A 21884-nucleotide genomic window follows, 5' to 3' on the forward strand; every position below is an offset into this window, starting at 1 on the left:
TCTCTCGCATAGGCCTCCCAGGCCTTTGGCCTTGATTTGAAGCCGCTAGAATTTGTGCATATAAATACGTCAGAAACATTGGCTCGTAAGATGTACAGTGGACCCCCGCATAACGATGGCATCACATAGCGATTATTTCGCATACCGCTTACTTTAATTGCAAAAATTTTGCCTCACATACCGCTTAAAAACCCGCTTACCGATTTTCGTCCGAGACGCGCTCACATGTTCCGCCGGTGGCATTGTTTACCAGCCAGCCTCCGCGGTAACATCCAAGCATACAATCGGAATATTTCGTATTATTACAGTGTTTTCGGTGCTTTTTCTGGAAAATAAGTGACCATGGGCCCCAAGAAAGCTTCTAGTGCCAACCCTACAGCAATAAGGGTGAGAATTACAATAGAGATGAAGAAAAAGATCATTGATAAGTATGAAAGTGGAGTGCATGTCTCCGAGCTGGCCAGGTTGTATAATAAACCCCAATCAACCATCGCTACTATTGGTGGTACAGCTGCTGCTGCTGCTGCACTGTCAGCTGCTGCTGCTGCTGTAGCACCGTTGTTGGTGTGGCTTATTGAGAATACCAAGAAACAATTAACCCCAGAGGATTTGCCACCCAGGATAACCCAAAAAAGTCAGTGTCATCGAAGACTGTCTAACTTATTTCCATTGGGGTCCTTAATCTTGTCTCCCAGGATGCAACCCACACAAGTCGACTAACACCCAGGTGAACAGGGAAAAATGCCTGGAACTAGTGCTCATATTGGTGAATTTAAAGCCAGCAAAGGTTGGTTTGAGAGATTTAAGAATCGTAGTGGCATACACAGTGTGATAAGGCCTGTTCTGGAAGAAAATGCCAAACAGGACCTACAGTACTCAGGAGGAAAAGGCACTCCCAGGACACAGTGTCTCATCAGTCATTGCTGCATCTTCAATAAAGGTAAGTGTCATTTATTCTTCATTTAGTAGACTAGTACATGCACAATATATACTGTGCATGTACTACTCTACTATTGTGCATGTATCCTTCTCTTTGTGTGTGGGAAAATGTATTTCATGTAGTAAAATTTTTTTTTTCATACTTTTGGGTGTCTTGCACGGATTAATTTGATTTCCATTATTTCTTATGGGGAAAATTCATTCACATAGCGATTATTTCGCATAACAATTACCCCTCTTGCACGGATTAAAATCGTTAACCGGGGGTCCACTGTATTTATACGTCGGAAACAGTCAAAAGGTTAAGAAACAGAGAATAGTAGTATGTAACCCCAGAAAAGGACTTGGTACCTGAGGTGTTGATGGAAGGGGATTCCCCTTCCAAACAGTAACTAATCCAATCTCCTCCTCCAGTCTTCCATACACTAAGTAGAATCACCAATAAAGGTAAGTGTTATGCTGTTAATGTTTCATTCATCATGTCCCACTGTATTGTTTATGTGGTACATCTATATTTCATGGAAAAAAATTTTTTGTTTTAATACTTCTGGGTGTCAGGAACAGATTAATTGTATTTACATTATTTCTTATGGGGAAAATTGATTCGAAAATCGTCTATTTCGATAATCGTCGCACTTCCAGGAACGGATTAACGATGATAAACGAGGGACCACTGTATTAGTCAGAGGGCTGAAGAGGGTTTGTTGTGGTGGTTTAGTCATTTAGAGAGAATGGATCAAAGTAGAATGACACGGAGAGCGTATAAATCTGTAGGGAAAGGAAGGCGGGGTAGGGGTCGTCGTTGAAAAGGTTGGAGGGAGGAGTAAAGGAGGTGTTGTGGGCGAGGGGTTTGGACTTCCAGCAAGCGTGCATGAGCGTGTTAGATGGGAGTGAATGGAGATGAATGGTATCTGGGACCTGACGAGCTGTTGGAGTGTGAGCAGGGTAATATTTAGTGAAGGGATTCAGGGAAACTGGTTATTTCATATAACTGGACTCGAGTCCTGGAAATGGGAAGTACTGTACAATGCCTGCATTCTAAAGGAGGGGTTTGGGATATTGGCAGTAGGGAGGGATATATTGTGTATTTTTATACGTATATACAGTGGACCCCCGCATACCGTTGGCCTTGCATAACGTTAAATCCGCATACCGCTACATTTTATCGCCAAGATTTTGCCTCGCATACCGCTAAAAAACCCGCTCAACGCTGTTCGTCCGAGATGCGTCTAATGTGCGCCCTTAGCCAGCCTCACATGTTCCGCCGGTGGCATTGTTTACCAGCCAGCCTCCGCGGTAACATCCAAGCATACAATCGGAACATTTCGTATTATTACAGTGTTTTTGGCGATTTTATCTGAAAAATAAGTGACCATGGGCCCCAAGAAAGCTTCTAGTGCCAACCCTACAGCAATAAGGGTGAGAATTACTATAGAGATGAAGAAAAAGATCATTGATAAGTATGAAAGTGGAGTGCATGTCTCCAAGCTGGCCAGGTTGTATAATAAACCCCAATCAACCATCGCTACTATTGGTGGTACAGCTGCTTCTGTACCACCGTCAGCTGCTGCTGCTGTAGCACTGTCAGCTGCTGCTGCTGTTGTACCACCGTCAGCTGCTGCTGCTGCTGTTGTAGTACCGTCTGCTGCTGCTGTAGTACCGTCTGCTGCTGCTGTAGCATCATCTGCTGCTGCTGTAGCACTGTCAGCTGCTGCTGCTGCTGCTGTACCACCATCAGCTGCTGCTGTAGTACCGTCTGCTGCTGCTGTAGCATCGTCTGCTGCTGCTGTAGCACTGTCAGCTGCTGCTGCTGCTGTACCACCGTCAGCTGCTGCTGCTGCTGTAGCATCGTCTGCTGCTGCTGCTGTAGCATCGTCTGCTGCTGCTGCTGTAGCACCGTTGTTGGTGTGGCTTATTGAGAATACCAAGAAACAATTAACCCCAGAGGATTTGCCACCCAGGATAACCCAAAAAAGTCAGTGTCATCGAAGACTGTCTAACTTATTTCCATTGGGGTCCTTAATCTTCTCTCCCAGGATGCAACCCACACCAGTCGACTAACACCCAGGTGAACAGGGAAAAATGCCTGGAACTAGTGCTCATATTGGTGAATTTAAAGCCAGCAAAGGTTGGTTTGAGAGATTTAAGAATCGTAGTGGCATACACAGTGTGATAAGGCCTGTTCTGGAAGAAAATGCCAAACAGGACCTACAGTACTCAGGAGGAAAAGGCACTCCCAGGACACAGTGTCTCATCAGTCATTGCTGCATCTTCAATAAAGGTAAGTGTCATTTATTCTTCATTTAGTAGAGTAGTACATGCACAATATATATTGTGCATGTACTACTCTACTATTGTGCATGTATCCTTCTCTGTGTGTAGGAAAATGTATATTTCATGTGGTAAAATTTTTTTTTTCATATTTTGGGTGTCTTGCACGGATTAATTTGATTTCCATTATTTCTTATGGGGAAAATTCATTCGCATAACGATAATTTCGCATAACAATGAGCTCTCTTGCACGGATTAATATCGCTATGCGGGGGTCCACTGTACTTCTAAACTGTTGTATTCTGGGCACCTCTGCAAAAACAGTGATTATGTGTGAGTGAGGTGAGAGTGTTGAATGATGATGAAAGTATTTTTTGGGGGGGATTTTCTTTCTTTTTGGGTCACCCTGCCTCGGTGGGAGACGGCCGACTGGCAGTAGGGAGGGATATACAGTGGACCCCCGCATAGCGACCTTAATCCGTGCAAGAGGGCTGGCTGTTATGCGAAATGTTCGGTATGTGAATGAATTTTCCCCATAAGAAATAATGGAAATAAAATTAATCCGTGCAAGACACCCAAAAGTATGAAAAAAATTTTTTTTTACCACATGAAATGTTAATTTTAGTACACACAAACTGAAAAAGGCATGCACAATTACATGACACTTACTTTTATTGAAGATCTGGTGATGATTGATGGGATGGGAGGAGGGGAGAGAGAGTGTTAGTGTTTAGAACGGGAATCCCCTTTCATTAAGACTTGAGGTGTCGAGTCCTTTTCTGGGGTTACTTCCCTTCTTCTTTTAATGCCACTAGGACCAGCTTCAGAGTCACTGGACTTCTTTCGCACAACATATCTGTCCATAGTGGCCTGTACCTCTCGTTCCTTTATGATTTGTCTAAAGTGGTTCACAACATTGTCATTGTAACAGTCACCAGCATGGCTTGCAATAGCTGTGTGAGGGTGATTTTCATCAAAAAAGGTTTGCACTTCAAGCCATTTTGCACACATTTCCTTAATCTTTGAAGTAGGCAATTCCTTCAATTTCTCTCTCCCCTCCTTGGAACCAGTTTCCCCAGGTCTGGCCTCTTGCTCTTGAAGTTGATCTATCAGCTCATCAGTGGTTAGTTCTTCATTGTCCTCCTCCACCAACTCTTCCACATCCTCCCCACTAACCTCCAACCCCAAGGACTTCCCCAATGCCACAATTGATTCCTCAATTGGTATACTCCTCTCAGGGTTAGCCTCAAACCCTTCAAAATCCCTTTTGTCTACACATTCTGGCCACAGTTTCTTCCAAGCAGAGTTCAAGGTCTTCTTAGTCACTCCCTCCCAAGCCTTACCTATAAGGTTTATACAATTGAGGATATTAAAGTGATCTCTCCAAAACTCTCTTAGAGTCAGTTGAGTTTCTGAGGTCACTACAAAGCACCTTTCAAACAGAGCTTTTGTGTACAGTTTTTTGAAGTTTGCAATAACCTGCTGGTCCATGGGCTGCAGGAGAGGAGTGGTATTAGGAGGCAAAAACTTCACCTTAATGAAACTCATGTCCCCATAAAGTCGCTCTGCCACGTCTGTAGGATGACCAGGGGCATTGTCTAACACCAGGAGGCACTTAAGTTCTAATTTCTTTTCAGTTAGGTAATCTTTGACATTGGGGGCAAATGCATGGTGTAACCAGTTATAGAAAAAGTCCCTAGTGACCCATGCCTTACTGTTTGATCTCCACAGCACACACAAATTATCCTTGAGGACATTCTTTTGCCTGAACGCTCTGGGAGTTTCAGAGTGATTCACTAATAAAGGCTTAACTTTGCAATCACCACTAGCATTGGCACACATCAACAAAGTAAGCCTGTCTTTCATAGGCTTATGTCCTGGGAGTGCCTTTTCCTCCTGAGTAATGTAGGTCCTGCTTGGCATTTTCTTCCAGAACAGGCCTGTTTCATCACAATTAAACACTTGTTCAGGTTTCAGTCCTTCAGTTTCTATGTACTCCTTGAATTCCTGCACATATTTTTCAGCCGCTTTGTGGTCCGAACTGGCAGCCTCACCATGCCGTATCACACTATGTATGCCACTACGCTTCTTAAATCTCTCAAACCAACCTTTGCTGGCCTTAAATTCACTCACATCATCACTAGTTGCAGGCCTTTTTTTAATTAAATCCTCATGCAACTTCCTAGCCTTTTCGCTTATGATCGCTTGAGAGACGCTATCTCCTGCTAGCTGTTTTTCATTTATCCACACCAATAAGAGTCTCTCAACATCTTCCATCACTTGCGATCTTTGTTTCAAAAACACAGTTAAACCTTTGGCAAGAACAGCTTCCTTGATTGCCTTTCTGTTGCCCACAATAGTAGAGATGGTTGATTTGGGTTTCTTGTACAACCTGACCAGGTCGGTGATACGCACTCCACTTTCATACTTATCAATGATCTCTTTCTTCATCTCTATTGGAATTCTAACCCTTATTGCTGTAGGGTTGGAACTAGAAGCTTTCTTGGGGCCCATGGTCACTTATTTTCCAGAAACAGCACCGAAAACACTGTAATAATACGAAATATTCCGATTGTATGCTTGAATGTTACCGCGGAGGCTGGCTGCTAAACAATGCCACCGGCGGAACATATGAGGCTGGCTCAGGCCGCACATTGGACGCGTCTCGGACGAAGGGCGCTGAGCGGGTTTTTGGGCGGTATGCGGGGCAAAATTTTAGCGATCAAAGCGTCCGGTATGCGGATTGTCCGTTATGCAAGGCGTCCGGTATGCGGGGGTCCACTGTATTGTGAATTTTTATACGTATATACTTCTAAACTGTTGTATTCTGGGCACCTCTGCAAAAACAGTGATTATGTGTGAGTGAGGTGAGAGTGTTGAATGATGATGAAAGTATTTTTTTGGGGGGGATTTTCTTTCTTTTTGGGTCACCCTGCCTCGGTGGGAGACGGCCGACTTGTTGAGAAGAATAATAATAAAAAAAAAAAAAAAAAAAAAAAAAGTGTAAATGTAAAAGGACCCTAATGGAAATATGTAAGTCACTCTTATAAATTACATACACTGTTTAAGTGTGATGGTGTTGGTGGCAGAAGCCTCCACCGCCACCAACATGGCTTCTCTCAGTAGCGGCCCTTAAACCCAACAACATTTATATCATTTACTCCTCTCATACATTATGACATTTTATTAATTCTAGAGTATATATCATGTTTCTATGTTATTAATATTGTTTAAAATGTCATATTAGATTAACTCTGATAGATAAATAAGCCGTAGAGATGATATTAGCATCATGTTGAAGCATAATAAACTTGTCTTCCTCTTGCCTCCTTCGTGTCTGTCATACACCAAGTTGAGTCAATAAAGGTAAGTGTGATGTTAAGCTGTTTCTGACCAACATGACTCGTCCTGAATCTGTCCATCCAGCCCTGCAGTCATTGTTTACAAGCCAGGGTGGCCGCTTGCATGCATACATTCGATACATTTTGTATTATGCCATTGTTTATAGTGCTTCTAACTGCTAAATAAGCCACCATGGGCCCAAAGAAAGCTTCTAGTGCCAACCCTGTGGTAAAAAGGGTGAGAAATATGTACTATCGTACCACAGTCAGCTGCTGCTGCACCATCGTCAGCTGTTGCTGCACCACAGTCGGCTGTTGCTGCACCAGTCGACTGATGCTGCACCACAGTCAGCTGTTGTTGCACCAAAGTCAGCTGTTGCTACACCACGGTCAGCTGTTGCTGCACCAGTCAGCTGTTGCTGAACCACGGTCAGCTGCTGTTGCACCACAGTCAGCTGCTGCTACACCACCGTCAGCTGTTGCTGCACCATGGTCAGCTGTTGCTGCACCAGTCAGCTGTTGCTGAACCACGGTGAGCTGCTGTTGCACCACGGCCAGCTGCTGCTGCACCACAATCAGCTGCTGCTACACCACCATCATCTGTTGATGCACCATGGTCAGCTGCTGCTGCACCAAAGTCAGCTGTTGCTGCACCACGGCCAGCTGGTCCTAGTGGCATTAAAAGAAGAGGGGAAGTAACCCCGGAAAAGGACATGCTACCTAAAGTCCTAATGGAAGGGGATTCCCCTTCTAAACATTAACAACTTCCACACTCTCCCCTCCTCCCATCCCATCAATCATCACCAGATCTTCAATAAAGGTAAGTGTCAGTTTGTGTGTATTAAAATTAATATTTCATGTGGTAAAATTTTTTTTTGTCATACTTTGTGGTGTCTTGCACAGATTAATTTGATTTCCATTATTTCTTGTGGGGAAAATTAATTTGCCCTACGATGAGCTCTTGTGAACGGATTAATATCGTATCCCGAGGGTCCACTGAACTTTTGGCTGTCTGAAACGGATTAATTGGATTTCCATTATTTCTCACGGGTAAAATTAATTTGACTAATGACTACCTCTCTGGAACCGATTATAACCGTTGGTTGAGGGTCCACTGTACTATTATTATATGTATTACAGGTCCGCCATCACAAATCCGGCAATCTGTTATTCGGTTCCTTCAGTTATTCGGCACTAATTTTGGCTAGCATAATTTCAAATTTCCAGGGTCGCCACACCAACTTGCTGGTACTGTTTGGTGGCGCTACTTGCTGCATAAGTCATTCCAATTTCTTTTTCTCCATTTATTGTTTTAACCTGCTTACTTTTAGCCCTAGCCATGGTTCCAATGAATAAAAGAAATGCTTCTCATTACGTAAAGCACCTACACAGTACATTATCCATTAAAGATAAGGTGGCTTTGAAGCCAATGTCGGTTGCCATGAACTCAGTCTCATGAAGCAGGAGAATATGCTTTATTATTATGCTAATATCAACACTACACCTTATTTGCCTATCACAATTGATCTAATATGACATAAGAAACAATATAAATAACATAAAACATGTTAAATACTCCAGAATGAATAATATATGGCATAACACCGAGCAGTTCGATGGAGGTATGAAGAGGATATGGTATACAAATACCATTCTCCTATCCCTGTCTTGGGGCTTATATTAGAGAAAACGGAGTGTAGCACAGGGGTAACTGTGACATACACTCGTACTGCACAATAAACCTGAAACAAAAGTTATTTTCTCTATATAGATTATCACACATAGCAGCATATGTGTAGAGAACCTAGGATAACCCAAAAAAGAGTCAACATGGCTTATTTTCAGTACCTGGCTTGGGTTAGTCATACATGATTTTTGGTAAATATTCGATTCCCAGCCAGGGTAGAAACATCAGGCATGATTCTTTACACCTATTGTCTATGTTTACCCATCAGTAAATGGGTACCTGGGTGTTAGCCGACTAATGTGGGTGTTATCCTGGGACACTGACCTAATTTTCTTGAAATACTCTGCATAACAAGCGGCTTTCTATACAGTAGTATGTCACTGATGTCAGCTAGGCCTGTATACCTTGTACATGTCCATGTAGTAAATAAAGACATTATTATTATTATTATTATTATTACAGTGGTTCCCGGCAATCGTAAAATTCGCCAATCATAGGGGTATTTTCGTATAAACATGGACTCGCTTTTCATAGGTTGACTCACGAGTCGTAGTTCGTTCGGAACGCGTATGCACGGCGTGAGCCAGGGCGGCAGCCAGTCTGGCATTGTTTACCAGTGAGCGAAGGTCCCCTCACGTGCTCCAGCGAAATATTTCATAATATTCCATTTATTTTAGTGCTTGCAAGTACTAAATAAGCTACCATGGCTCCAAAGAAAGCTCCTAGTGCCAAGCCTGTGGTAAAGAAGGTGAGAAATACGACTGAATTTAAGAAAACCATCATTGAACAATATGAAAGTGGTACAAGTGTGGCCGAACTGTCCAGGATGTATAAGAAACCCTACACAACCTTATGTTCCACAGTGGCCAAGAAAAATGAAATAAAGGATGCTGTTGTTGCAAAGGAAGTAACTATGCTGACAAAAATGAGATCACCAGTACTGGAAGAGGTTGAGAAGTTATTATTGGTGTGGATAAATGAGAAACAATTAGCAGGAGATACTCTTATGACTTTGTTTATTTGTGAAAAGGCTAGGTAGTTGCATGAAGATTTGGTAAAGAAATTGCCTGCAAATAGTGGTGAAGTGAGTGAATTTAAGGCCAGCAAAGGCTGGTTCGAGAGATTTAAGAACCATACTGGCATACACAATGTGGTAAGGCATGGTGAGGCTGCCAGTTCAGACCACAAGGCGACTGAAAAATATGTGCATGAATTCCAGGAGTACATAAGGACTGAAACCTGAACAAGTGTTCAATTGTGACGAAACAGGCCTCTTTTGGAAGAAAATGCCAAAGAGGACCTTCATTACACAAGAGGAAAAGGCAATGCCAGGACACAAGCCTATGAAAGACAGGCTGACGCTAATGTTCTGTGCTAATGCTAGTGGGGATTTCAAAGTGAAGCCATTACTAGTGTACCATTCTGAAAATCCCAGTGTGTTCAGGAAAAACAATGTTATGAAGAGTAAATTGTGTGTGTTTTGGAAATCTAATAGTAAGGCATGGGTCATGAGGGAAATTTTTGTAGAGTGGTTCAATGAAGTGTTTGGCCCTAGTGTGAAGGAGTATCTCCTGGAAAAGAAATTGGATCTCAAGTGCGTGCTAGTAATGGACAATGCACCTGCTCATCCTCCAAACTTGGATGACCTAATTTTCAAGGAGTTTGGGTTCATCACAGTAAAGTTCTTGTCCCCGAATACCACTCCTCTCCTCCAACCCATGGACCAGCAGGTTATTGTAAACTTTAAAAAACTCTACACAAAAGCAATGTTTCACAGGTGCTTGACTATGACCACAGACACTCACTTGACCCTAAGGGAATTTTGGAGAGAACACTTCAGCATCCTCCACTGCATAACCCTTATAGGTATGGCTTGGGAGGGAGTGACTACCAGGACTTTGAACTCTGCCTGGAGAAAATTGTGGCCAGATTGTGTCGACAAGAGGGATTTTGAAGGATTTGGGACTGACCCTAATGAGCCTATGTCTGTTGTAAAATCAATTGTGGCACTGGGGAGTTCCATGGGGTTGGATGTGAGTTTGGAGGATGTGGAAGAATTGGTGGAAGACCACAATGAAGAGCTCACCACTGAGGAGCTGCAAGAGCTTCAGCAGGAAGAGCAACACATCGTAGCTCAGAACCTTGCTGCAGAGGAGGAGGAAGAGAGATGGAAGAAGGTGCCTTCTTCAGAAATTAGAGAGATTTTTACTATGTGGGGTAAGATTGAAAGCTTTATGGAGAAACATCACCCTAACAAGGTTGTTGCAAGCCAGGTTGGCAACATGTACAGTGACAAGTCTTGGGCCATTTTAGCGAAGTGTGAAAGAGACGCCAGAAACAGAGCTCTCTCCACAGTTATTTTGTGAGACAGGACTCCAGTGACTCTCAAGGTGGTCCTAGTGGCATTAAGAAACAGAGAAGAGAAGCAACCCCAGAAAACTAAATGGTACCTGAGGTGATGATGGAAGGGGATTCCCCTTCCAAACTATAAACAATCCACTCTCTCTCCTCCTCCAGTCTCCCATACACTAAGAAGAATCTCCAATAAAGGTAAGTGTTATGCTGTTAATGTTTCATTCATCATTTCCCATTGTATTGTTTATGTACTACATGTATATTTCATGTTAAAAATTTTTTTGTTTTAATACTTCTGGGTGTCAGGAACGGATTAATTGTATTTACATTATTTCTTATGGGGAAAATTGATTCGTAAATCGTAAATTTCGTTTATAGTAACGGCTCCAGGAACGGATTAATTACGAACAACGAGGTACCACTGTATTATTATTATATTATTTTCTCAGTTGTTTGTTGGGTTATCTTATTCAAACTTGGGCAATGTATGATGGAAAGATACTTCTTCATGTACACCAAAAATTAAAGAAATCAGACCATAAATAGCAGAGTTCACTTCTCAGCCATTAGCGGCTGCTTAGTGGTATATTTTTGTATGGTTGTTATGGTTATATTCTCACAGAAATAGATATGATTTTGATTGCTTTCATGACGAAAAGTACCTTGAAATTGCGCTCACAGCAGCAAAAATGTTCTATTCTTTAGCGAAGCTCAAAAGTAAGCAAATGATGTCACCGTCCAATACCTGTCCGCCTGCCAGTCTAAATTCCAGAACGGAGTCAAGAATGGCTTGACATTATTTATACAGTTATTACAATAATGCAGTAGTCTGCGTAACAGTAAATCTTCTATTTTTTTTGTGAATAAAAATTCCAAATGAAAAGCAAGAGTACTATAAGAAGGGCATGTAGCTGTGACTAATGAACAGAGAAAATGTTATTTTAGTGCCAGGAATGTCTGCATTGTTTATTCTGGATCCTATTTTGAAATTGGCATCTGTTGAAATTTGTGTGAAATTGGCCAAATTGCCAATTTCTGACCACTTTATTGGGTAGTTGAAATAAGTGAATGGGCGGTTTCTTGTACTCAGTCGACAGACTAGAAGTAAATAAGTAAGTTTATTCAGGTATACACAAATACAGTTACACAGATTATCATACATAACAGTATATGTATAGAGAACCTAGGATAACCCAGAAAAGTCAGACAAAGTGACTTATTTCCAGTACCTGGCTTAGGCTTGTCATATATGATTTTTGGTAAATGTTTTTTTTTCTCGGTTGTTTGTTGGGCTATCTCATTGAAACTTGAGCAATGCATGATGGAAAGATGCTTCTTAACGTGCAACAAAAATAAAAAAGACGGACGATAAAAAAGGGAGTTAACTTCTCAGCCATTAGCCGCCTCTTTGCAGTATGTTTTCGTATGGTTTTTATGGTTGTATTCTCTTTTTGGACTCATTTGATAGAATGGAAGATATATTACAGAAATAGACATAATTTTGACTGCTTTCATGACGAAAAGTACCTTGAAATTGAGGTCAAAGTAGCGGAAATGTCCAAATTTTGCCGATGTTCAATGAACTGTGTAAGTCAAGTTGGTTAATTTTATTAAGTGTATTCTAACCTAACCACTGTAATTCGGCAAACTCAGTAATCCAGCACACTACAGGTCCCAATGATGCCGGATTTGTGATGGAGGACCTGTATTATTATTATTAAACATATTATCACATCAAATAATTGGTAATTTTTATTCACACAAAAAAATAGAAGATTTCATGTTATGCAGACTACTGCCTTATTGCATTAATTGTATAAATAATGTCAACCCATTCATGACTGCATATTAGAATGGACAGTGACATCATTTGTTTACGCTTGAACATAGCCAAAGAATCAAACATTTCTCCTACTTTGAACTCAATTTCAAGGTGCTTTTCATCGTGAAAGCAATAAAAAATCACACCTATTTCTGTAATATATCTTCCATTCTATCAAATGAGACCAAAAAAACGAGAATACAACTATAAAAACCATACGAAAATACCGCTAATGGGTGGCTAATTGCTGAGAAGTGAACTCCATTATTTATGCTCCGATTTCTTTCATTTTTGGTGTGCGTTAAGAAGCATCTTTCCATCATACATTGTCCAAGTTTCAATAAGACAGTCCAACAAACGAGATCCAATTCCCTAGATCAAGAGCAAGAGCCTCTCACCAGCATCAAGAAACCTCCCTTGAGGTCCGCTCGCTTATGGAAATTTCACTCGTGTATGGAAGCAAAAAATCGACTCATCGACTGCTTGTATTTGGAAAAACTTGCCTGTGGATGTGCTTGCAAGTACAGGTTCCACTGTACATTTCTTTATCAACAGGCAATGATAACAACAATGTAATGAATACAAAACTTTACTGTTTTTTAGTCTTGATGAATTATTAAGCTTCAAAACAATGTTTGTCATTTTTGGAGGGAGTCTGAGGATTTTAACCCCTTTATTCCTACAAGTTCTGTAAGTCATTTTATACATTTTTATTTAAATCACACAACTTTCTCAGGGAAATAACCACTATGTTAACTGACAGTCAACTGTATACATTAATAAGAATTTAAAATGTGACATGTCATGTATCATCAATTAACTGGATAGCATCAGACTTTTCAAGACTAATTCTCTTATCAGACAAGTTATATTGTTCATGATTTCCACATGTAAAGAATGTCATGCTAATACTGTCATGGCATTTATGAGAGCCTTATCCATCTTATGTAGTTTGGGGAAATGTCTTTGCTTTTATCCCCAGAGCATGTTATGCCATATCAGTTGTCTGAGCCATAGCTTAGATCAATAAAATGAGAAAAATGATACATTAAATTATAAATGTACATTTCTTAGGTGCAACTATTGTACTTTAAAAAAATAATATTGTACAGTACAGTAATGAATAAAACTAACAAAGTGATAACCCCCCACCCATACATAAACAAACAAATAAAAACTTGAGGTGCTACCTGTTTGAAAAATTATAATTTACTTCTTCGGAACCAATTAGATGTACTGCACATGTCAAACTATCTACTATACACCACCACTAGATACACAGTAGCAATCCATATACCACATCAACTTACTCCACTGAGGAAAGGAAGGTTAAGAATCGTTCCAATGACTGGCATACGACGCAAGAAGTTAACAGCTACTGGGAAGAATCCACTGGAAAGTAATAAATGGACACATGAGCAATATGAAAGACACTGTACAAGGCTATAGAAATATTACATGTACAGTAAACCCTCGATGTAATGGATTAATAGAGGAGGAAATTCTCCAAGTGTCTATTGAATCAGAATAATGTAAAACCTTAAGTAAAAGCACTAAATTACTCCAGTGTATATCTAATACAGTACTGTACAATTTACAGAAATACTGTAATAAAATTTGAAAAATCAATGAGTTAAAACATAGAATTTACCCATTTACAGTGTATTTCAGAAAGTATGTTATATCGAGTGTCATTAAACTGAAGGTTTACTGTATATTAACTTTAACAAAGTACAATATTTGTGAAGGAATGAGCCATGTAAATGAACCTGTAGATTGCCTCAGTAAAACATTCACTCACCTGCCATACATATACAACCTCACCTTTCTTCTCTCATTACCTTCTCATTTTTAAACTTTTAATCTTTCCTCCATCAACCCTCCCATTTCAACACACTGTCCTCTGAGTTCTTCCTTTATTTCATTTATTCTGAACAATCTCTGAATTTTTTTTAACAATCTTTCTCAGAAGACTATATAAACTTTGTTCACCTTTTACCTTCACAGCCTCAAAAGCTACTTTGGCTTATTTAAAATCTCTGCTTGCCAACCTTTCTAAGTAATTACAGCACAATAGAAAAGATTCTAATAAAAATTATGAAAGAATACACCACAGTCCTAGATTACCTTATAGCTAAGCACAGAAAAACCTCAATTTAAATGATTTTGGATTTAACAGACAAAAATCTGTGGTCAGACAACAATCAGAAACAATGAAGTTCATTAGGCTCAGAATTACCTGCTGCTATTCTTACATACCACTGGGCAAATTTATTTTGGGTTTAACAGACAAAGTCCTTTCGATCAAAATTGTTTGTTACTCTTATGAATGAGGAAAAATATTTTCATAATTCGGATTTAATGGCTAACAGCTTATGAAGACACCTCCTTCCTTCTTAGTTCATTAAATAAAGAGTTACTTATATATTATATTTAACCCCTAAACAGTCCAAACGTATATTTTATTTTTTTTATTATCACACTGGCCGATTCCCACCAAGGCAGGGTGGCCCGAAAAAGAAAAACTTTCACCATCGTTCACTCCATCACTGTCTTGCCAGAAGGGTGCTTTACACTACAGTTTTTAAACTGCAACATTAACACCCCTCCTTCAGAGTGCAGGCACTGTACTTCCCATCTCCAGGACTCAAGTCCGGCCTGCCGGTTTCCCTGAATCCCTTCATAAATGTTACTTTGCTCACACTCCAACAGCATGTAAAGTATTAAAAACCATTTGTCTCCATTCACTCCTATCAAACACGCTCACGCATGCCTGCTGGAAGTCCAAGCCCCTCGCACACAAAACCTCCTTTACCCCCTCCCTCCAACCTTTCCTAGGCCGACCCCTACCCCGCCTTCCTTCCACTACAGACTGATACACTCTTGAAGTCACTCTGTTTCGCTCCATTCTCTCTACATGTCCGAACCACCTCAACAACCCTTCCTCAGCCCTCTGGACAACAGTTTTGGTAATCCCGCACATCCTTCAAACTTCCAAACTACGAATTCTCTGCATTATATTCACACCACACATTGCCCTCAGACATAACATTTCCACTGCCTCCAGCCTTCTCCTCGCTGCAACATTCATCACCCATGCTTCACACCCATATAAGAGCGTTGGTAAAACTATACTCTCATACATTCCCCTCTTTGCCTCCAAGGACAAAGTTCTTTGTCTCCACCGACTCCTAAGTGCACCACTCACCCTTTTCCCCTCATCAATTCTATGATTCACCTCATCTTTCATAGACCCATCCACTGACACGTCCACTCCCAAATATCTGAATACATTCACCTCCTCCATACTCTCTCCCTCCAATCTGATATCCAATCTTTCATCACCTAATCTTTTTGTTATCCTCATAACCTTACTCTTTCCTGTATTCATTTTTAATTTTCTTCTTTTGCACACCCTACCAAATTCATCCACCAATCTCTGCAACTTCTCTTCAGAATCTCCCAAGAGCACAGTGTCATCAGCAAAGAGCAACTGTGACAACTCCCACTTTATGTGTGATTCTTTATCTTTTAACTCCACGCCTCTTGCCAATACCCTCGCATTTACTTCTCTTACAACCCCATCTATAAATATATTAAACAACCACGGTGACATCACACATCCTTGTCTAAGGCCTACTTTTACTGGGAAATAATTTCCCTCTTTCCTACATACTCTAACTTGAGCCTCATTATCCTCGTAAAAACTCTTCACTGCTTTCAGTAACCTACCTCCTACACCATACACCTGCAACATCTGCCACACTGCCCCCCTATCCACCCTGTCATATGCCTTTTCCAAATCCATAAATGCCACAAAGACCTCTTTAGCCTTATCTAAATACTGTTCACTTATATGTTTCACTGTAAACACCTGGTCCACACACCCCCTACCTTTCCTAAAGCCTCCTTGTTCATCTGCTATCCTATTCTTGGTCTTACTCTTAATTCTTTCAATAATAACTAACTTACACTTTACCAGGTATACTCAACAGACTTATCCCCCTACAATTTTTGCACTCTCTTTTGTCCCCTTTGCCTTTATACAAAGGAACTATGCATGCTCTCTGCCAATCCCTAGGTACCTTACCTTCCATACATTTATTAAATAATTGCACCAACCACTCCAAAACTATATCCCCACCTACTTTTAAAATTTCTATCTTTATCCCATCAATCCCAGCTGCCTTTCATTTTACCTACTGCCTCACGAACTTCCCCCACACTCACAACTGGTTCTTCCTCACTCCTACAAGATGTTATTCCTCCTTGTCCTATACACGAAATCACAGCTTCCCTATCTTCATCAATATTTAACAATTCCTCAAAATATTCCCTCCATCTTCCCAATACCTCTAACTCTCCATTTAAAAATAGGAGAGGAGAGTTATTAACTGACAAATCCATTTGTTCTCTAGGCTTCCTTAACTTGTTAATCTCACTCCAAAACTTTTTCTTATTTTCAACAAAATTTGTTGATAACATCTCACCCACTCTCTCATTTGCTCTCTTTTTACATTGCTTCACCCCTCTCTTAACCTCTCTCTTTTTCTCCATATACTCTTCCCTCCTTGCATCACTTCTACTTTGTAAAAACTTCTCATATGCTAACTTTTTCTCCCTTACTACTCTCTTTACATCATCATTCCACCAATCGCTCCTCTTCCCTCCCGCACCCACTTTCCTGTAACCACAAACTTCTGCTGAACACTCTAACACTACATTTTTAAACCTACCCCATACCTCTTCGACCCCATTGCCTATGCTCTCATTAGCCCATCTATCCTCCAATAGCTGTTTGTATCTTACCCTAACTGCCTCCTCTTTTAGTTTATAAACCTTCACCTCTCTCTTCTGTGATGCTTCTATTCCCCTTGTATCCCATCTACCTTTTACTCTCAGTGTAGCTACAACTAAAAAGTGATCTGATATATCTGTATATATACGTTTTAATTTTCCTGCCTCCAAATTTGGCACGATTGGTCAGAGATGCCTGGTCAGCATAGAATGGGTCTTAACACTCGGTGTGTGCAGTATTAAAAAAGTCTGGGACCACTTAGTACCATGTGGGAGTGCCAATTAAGCTGAACCCCAGCTAGAGCAAACAGTGTGGCAAACACCAAGGACTCACTGATGTAATGTCATATTAACACTCCTCTTTTAAGAGGAAAGTGATGTTAACCCCAAATTTTGGGTCTGTCGATCTCTGTCTATCAGTGTCTGTCTCTGCCTTTGTCTGTGTCTCTATCTCTTTCAATGTCTCTGTCTCTCTCTCTCAATCTGTCTCTGTCTATCTCTGTCTCACAGGTACACACAAATACAAGTATACATAGTATAAATTACCTAGGATAACCCAAAAAATCCAGACAAAGTGCTATACTCTGCTTGAAGATGTGAGTAAAGGTGATGATGTAGTCTTGTGGCTCTCTCTGAGACAGAGAGCTAGATGGGTAGACAGAAAGGGAGCTTGACAGACAGACATGTTTGTGTATCAGCGAAAATAAAGTCAGGGCGATGCTCATCAAATGTCACCTCTAATCTTTTATCTGCTGCACCCTCCCCCATCCTCGTGTATGCTCATCAAACATCAACTCTTATCAGATGTTATCTCATCTTATCATGTCACTGTCAGGGGTGGACTTTGTTTTCATGCTTCAAAGGAACTTATTATTACCTATTACTATTATTACCTATTCCTATTCTTCTCCTCCTCCTCATTATTATTATATACTTCCACATATCCAAAACATTGCTGGGATCTATAAATACTTTGTATATATTCCAAGACAGTAAATGACCAAGGCAGGTGTAAATGTCCACCTGTCAGTGTGTTTGTGACAATTTGAGTACAATTTCAGTACCTAATACTAGTGTCAGAACAAAGATTGGTTATGAAATGACAAGAACTACTATAAATTGTAATTATCAGAACATAAAAATTATATGAAATATTATGAAAAATAGAAAAAAAAGATATATCGGCAACATTTCTGCAAGCAGCAGAACTCCATGTTGCCGTCACATAAGCATCCAATGCCAACTTCTCGGCCTCATAGCTCTGTAAGTACTGATCCTAGTTTTTTCTATTCTAAAACACTTAAAAAATGTACTCTTTTTTTTCTATAATTTTTTTTTTTTTTTCAAAATATTCGGGGCGCTGCGCGAGTGAACGTATATATATGTTTGGACCGTTTAAGGGTTAATTAAAATATTTTTAACAAAAAACAGCCTTAACCAAAAACAGAAAAGCAATAATGCATGAGCCTTAACCCTTTCAGGGTACAGAGGGCAAATTTCAAAGGGTGCACCAGTGTCAAAAAAAAAAAAAAAAAGTTATTTTTTCTTATGAAATGGTAGAGAATCTTTTTCTGAAGGTAATAAGATAAAAAAGTATGAAATTTGATGGAAAACTGACGAAATTATGCTCTCGCGAATTTTGATGTGCCAGTGATATTTATGAATCGTCGATTTTGCCGACTTTGACTCCCATTTTAGGCCAATTACATTATTCCAGTTGACCAAATTCTTAGCTATTTCACTAGTATTACTTCTATTCTATCGATTGAACACAAGAAATCGCCAGTCAACTGTTTCAACTACAAAATAAACTGATCAGAAATTGGTAATTTGGCCAATTTAAAACAAAGTTCAAAACAGGGTCCAGAATAAACAATGTAGGTATTCCAGGCACTAAACTAACATTTCCTCTGCTCATTAGTTATGTTTTCACGCTTTACAAATAAATTTCATTTTGATTTTTTATTCACATAATGAATTTTTTTTCAAACAAAAATAGAAGATTTACTGTTATGCAATATTGTAATAATTGTATAAATATCATCATCACATTTGTGAATATATATTAGACCCACCAGCTGGCGTGTATTAGACGTATGAGGTCGTTTGTTTACTATTGAACACTGACAAAAATTTAACATTTCCGCTATTTTGAGAGCAGTTTCAAGCCATTTCTAGTACTAAAACCAATCAAAATCATCTCCATTTCTGTAATATGTCTTCCATTCTATCAAATGAGACCAAGAAATTGCAAATACAACTATATAAAACATACGAAAAAACACTGCAAAGTCACTGTTTTAATCGAAAATCATGGTCTCAGATTTTTTTCTCTCGTTATACACCGTGTGCTGCAGGATTTGTTTTGTGGTGCACACATACCACATAGATGTTTTCTCTCATATCTAGGCCCAAGTTTACCACTCACAGCTTATCAGAGTGAGCTGAGCTCATGGCGTAGATCTACGGTTTGGACCCTGAACGTAAAGCTGTAGATCTACAGGATGGACCCTGAAAAGGTTAAGAGACTTCAAAAGGATACTGAAAAAAGATGGGTCTCCAACTGCTGAAGATTATTATCATTATTACAGCTGTTGTTGTTGTCTGTATAATTTTCAGTGAAACTCACAACATCTGGAAAATGAAGATCAATTTTCTCTTAACCCTTTCAGTATTGAGACCCCTGATCCTTAACTCAGTGTCAAAAAAATCCCCCCCCAAAGAATCATCTTAGGAAATGATAGAGAATCTTTTCCCAATTGTAATGACACCAAAAGTATGAAATTTGATGGAAAACTTACGAAATTACACTCTTGTGAAGTTAGCGATCTCAGCGATATTTACACCGGCGATTTCACCCGCTTTACTCCCTATTTTTGGCCCATTCCATTGTTCTGGTTTGCTAAAATCATAGCTATTTCGCTAGAACTCCAATTGTTCTATCGACTGAGTACAAGAAACTGCCCATTTACTGGTTTCAACTACCCAATAAAGTGGTCAGAAATTGGCAATTTGGCCAATTTCACACAAATTTCAAAAGATGCCAGTTTCAAAATAGGGTCCAAAATAAACAAGGCAGACATTCCTGGCACTAAAATAACATTTTCTTTGTTCATTAGTCACATCTCCAGGCCCCTCTTATATTACTCTTCCTTTCCATTTTCAATTTTTATTCTCACAAAAAAAACAGAAGATTTATTGTTATGCATACTACTGCATTATAATAATTGTATAAATAATGTCAACCCATTCATGACTGCATATTACACTGGCCAGCTGGACACATACTGGACAGTGATGTCATTTGTTTACTCTTTGAACATTGGCAAAAATCGAACATTTCTGCTACTTTGAGCTCAATTTCAAGGTACTTTTCATCACGAAACCAATCAAAATCATCTCCATTTCTGTAAATTATCTTCCATTCTGTCAGATGAGACCAAGAAAACGAGAATACAACCATATATACCATTTGAAAATACACTGCAAAGTCGCTGTTTTAACCCTTTCAGGGTCCGTCCCGTAGATCTACGGCTTTATGGTGAGTGTCCAAACCGTAGATCTACGCCATGAGCTCAGCTCACTCTGATAAACTGTGAGTGGTAAATTTGGGCCTAGATATGAGAGAATACATCTATGTGGTATGTGTGCACCACATAAAACAGATCCTGCAGCACACTGTGTATAATGAGAGAAAAAACTGAAATCATGATTTTTCGATTAAAACAGCAAATTTGCAGTGTTTTTTCGTATGTTTTTTATAGTTGTATTTGCGATTTCTTGGTCTCATTTGATAGAATGGAAGACATATTACAGAAATAGGGATGATTTTGATTGGTTTTAGCACTGGAAATGGCTTGAAACTGAGCTCAAAGTAGCGGAAATGTCAAATTTTTGCCGATATTCAAGAGTAAACAAACGACCTCACACGTCTAATACACGTCAGATGGTGGGTCTAATATACATTCACAAATATGGTGATGATATTTATACAATTATTACAGTATTGCATAACAGTAAATCTTCTATTTTTTGGTGTGAATAAAAATTCATTATGTGAATAAAAAATCAAAATGGAATTTATTTGTAAAGCCTCAAAACATAACTAATGAACAGAGGAAATGTTAGTTTAGTGCCAGGAATGCCTACGTTGTTTATTCTGGACCCTATTTTGAAATTGGAATATTTTGAACTTTGTGTTAAATTGGCCAAATTAACAATTTCCGATCACTTTATTTTGTAGTTGAAACAGTTGACTTGGTGATTTCTTGTGCTCAATCGATAGAATAGAAGTAATGCTAGTGAAATAGTTAAGAATTTGGTTGATTGGAATAATGTAATTGGCCTAAAATGGGAGTCAAAGTCGGCAAAATCGCCGATTCGTAAATATCGCTGACACATCAAAATTCGCGAGAGCATAATTTCGTCAATTTTCCACCAAATTTCGTACTTTTTGTTTTATTACCCTCACAAAAAGATTCTCTACGATTTCCTAAGAAAAAATAACAAATTTTTTTTTTGAAAATTCTTGGACACTGGTGCGTGACTCCAGATTTGGGCCTTGGACCCTGAAAGGGTTAAACTAAAAACACGGTCAGAAATTTTTTTCTCATTATGCACTGCGTGCTGCAGGATTTTTTTATACTGCATACACTGACCACACAGACCCATT

At 39.6% G+C, this 21884-nt stretch overlaps 1 protein-coding gene across 6 annotated transcripts in view; it reads right to left on the bottom strand.

Annotated features, from left to right (window-relative positions):
- Positions 1–21884, bottom strand: part of LOC128684392 (vesicle transport protein GOT1B) — a 135778-nt gene that overhangs the window by 82342 nt on the left and 31552 nt on the right. For all 6 annotated transcript variants that reach the window (XR_011393315.1, XR_011393314.1, XR_011393312.1 and 3 more), the window contains exon 4: positions 13726–13807. Coding sequence is in view for 2 of the 6 variants with exons in the window: in XM_070095196.1 (XP_069951297.1) it covers positions 13726–13807 (82 nt within the window). In the remaining 4 variants the exon portion in view is untranslated. The remainder of the gene's footprint in view (positions 1–13725; positions 13808–21884) is intronic.

The sequence above is a fragment of the Cherax quadricarinatus genome, chromosome 4 (genome assembly GCF_038502225.1).
Source record: "Cherax quadricarinatus isolate ZL_2023a chromosome 4, ASM3850222v1, whole genome shotgun sequence".
In the NCBI taxonomy this organism is placed as follows: domain Eukaryota; kingdom Metazoa; phylum Arthropoda; class Malacostraca; order Decapoda; family Parastacidae; genus Cherax; species Cherax quadricarinatus.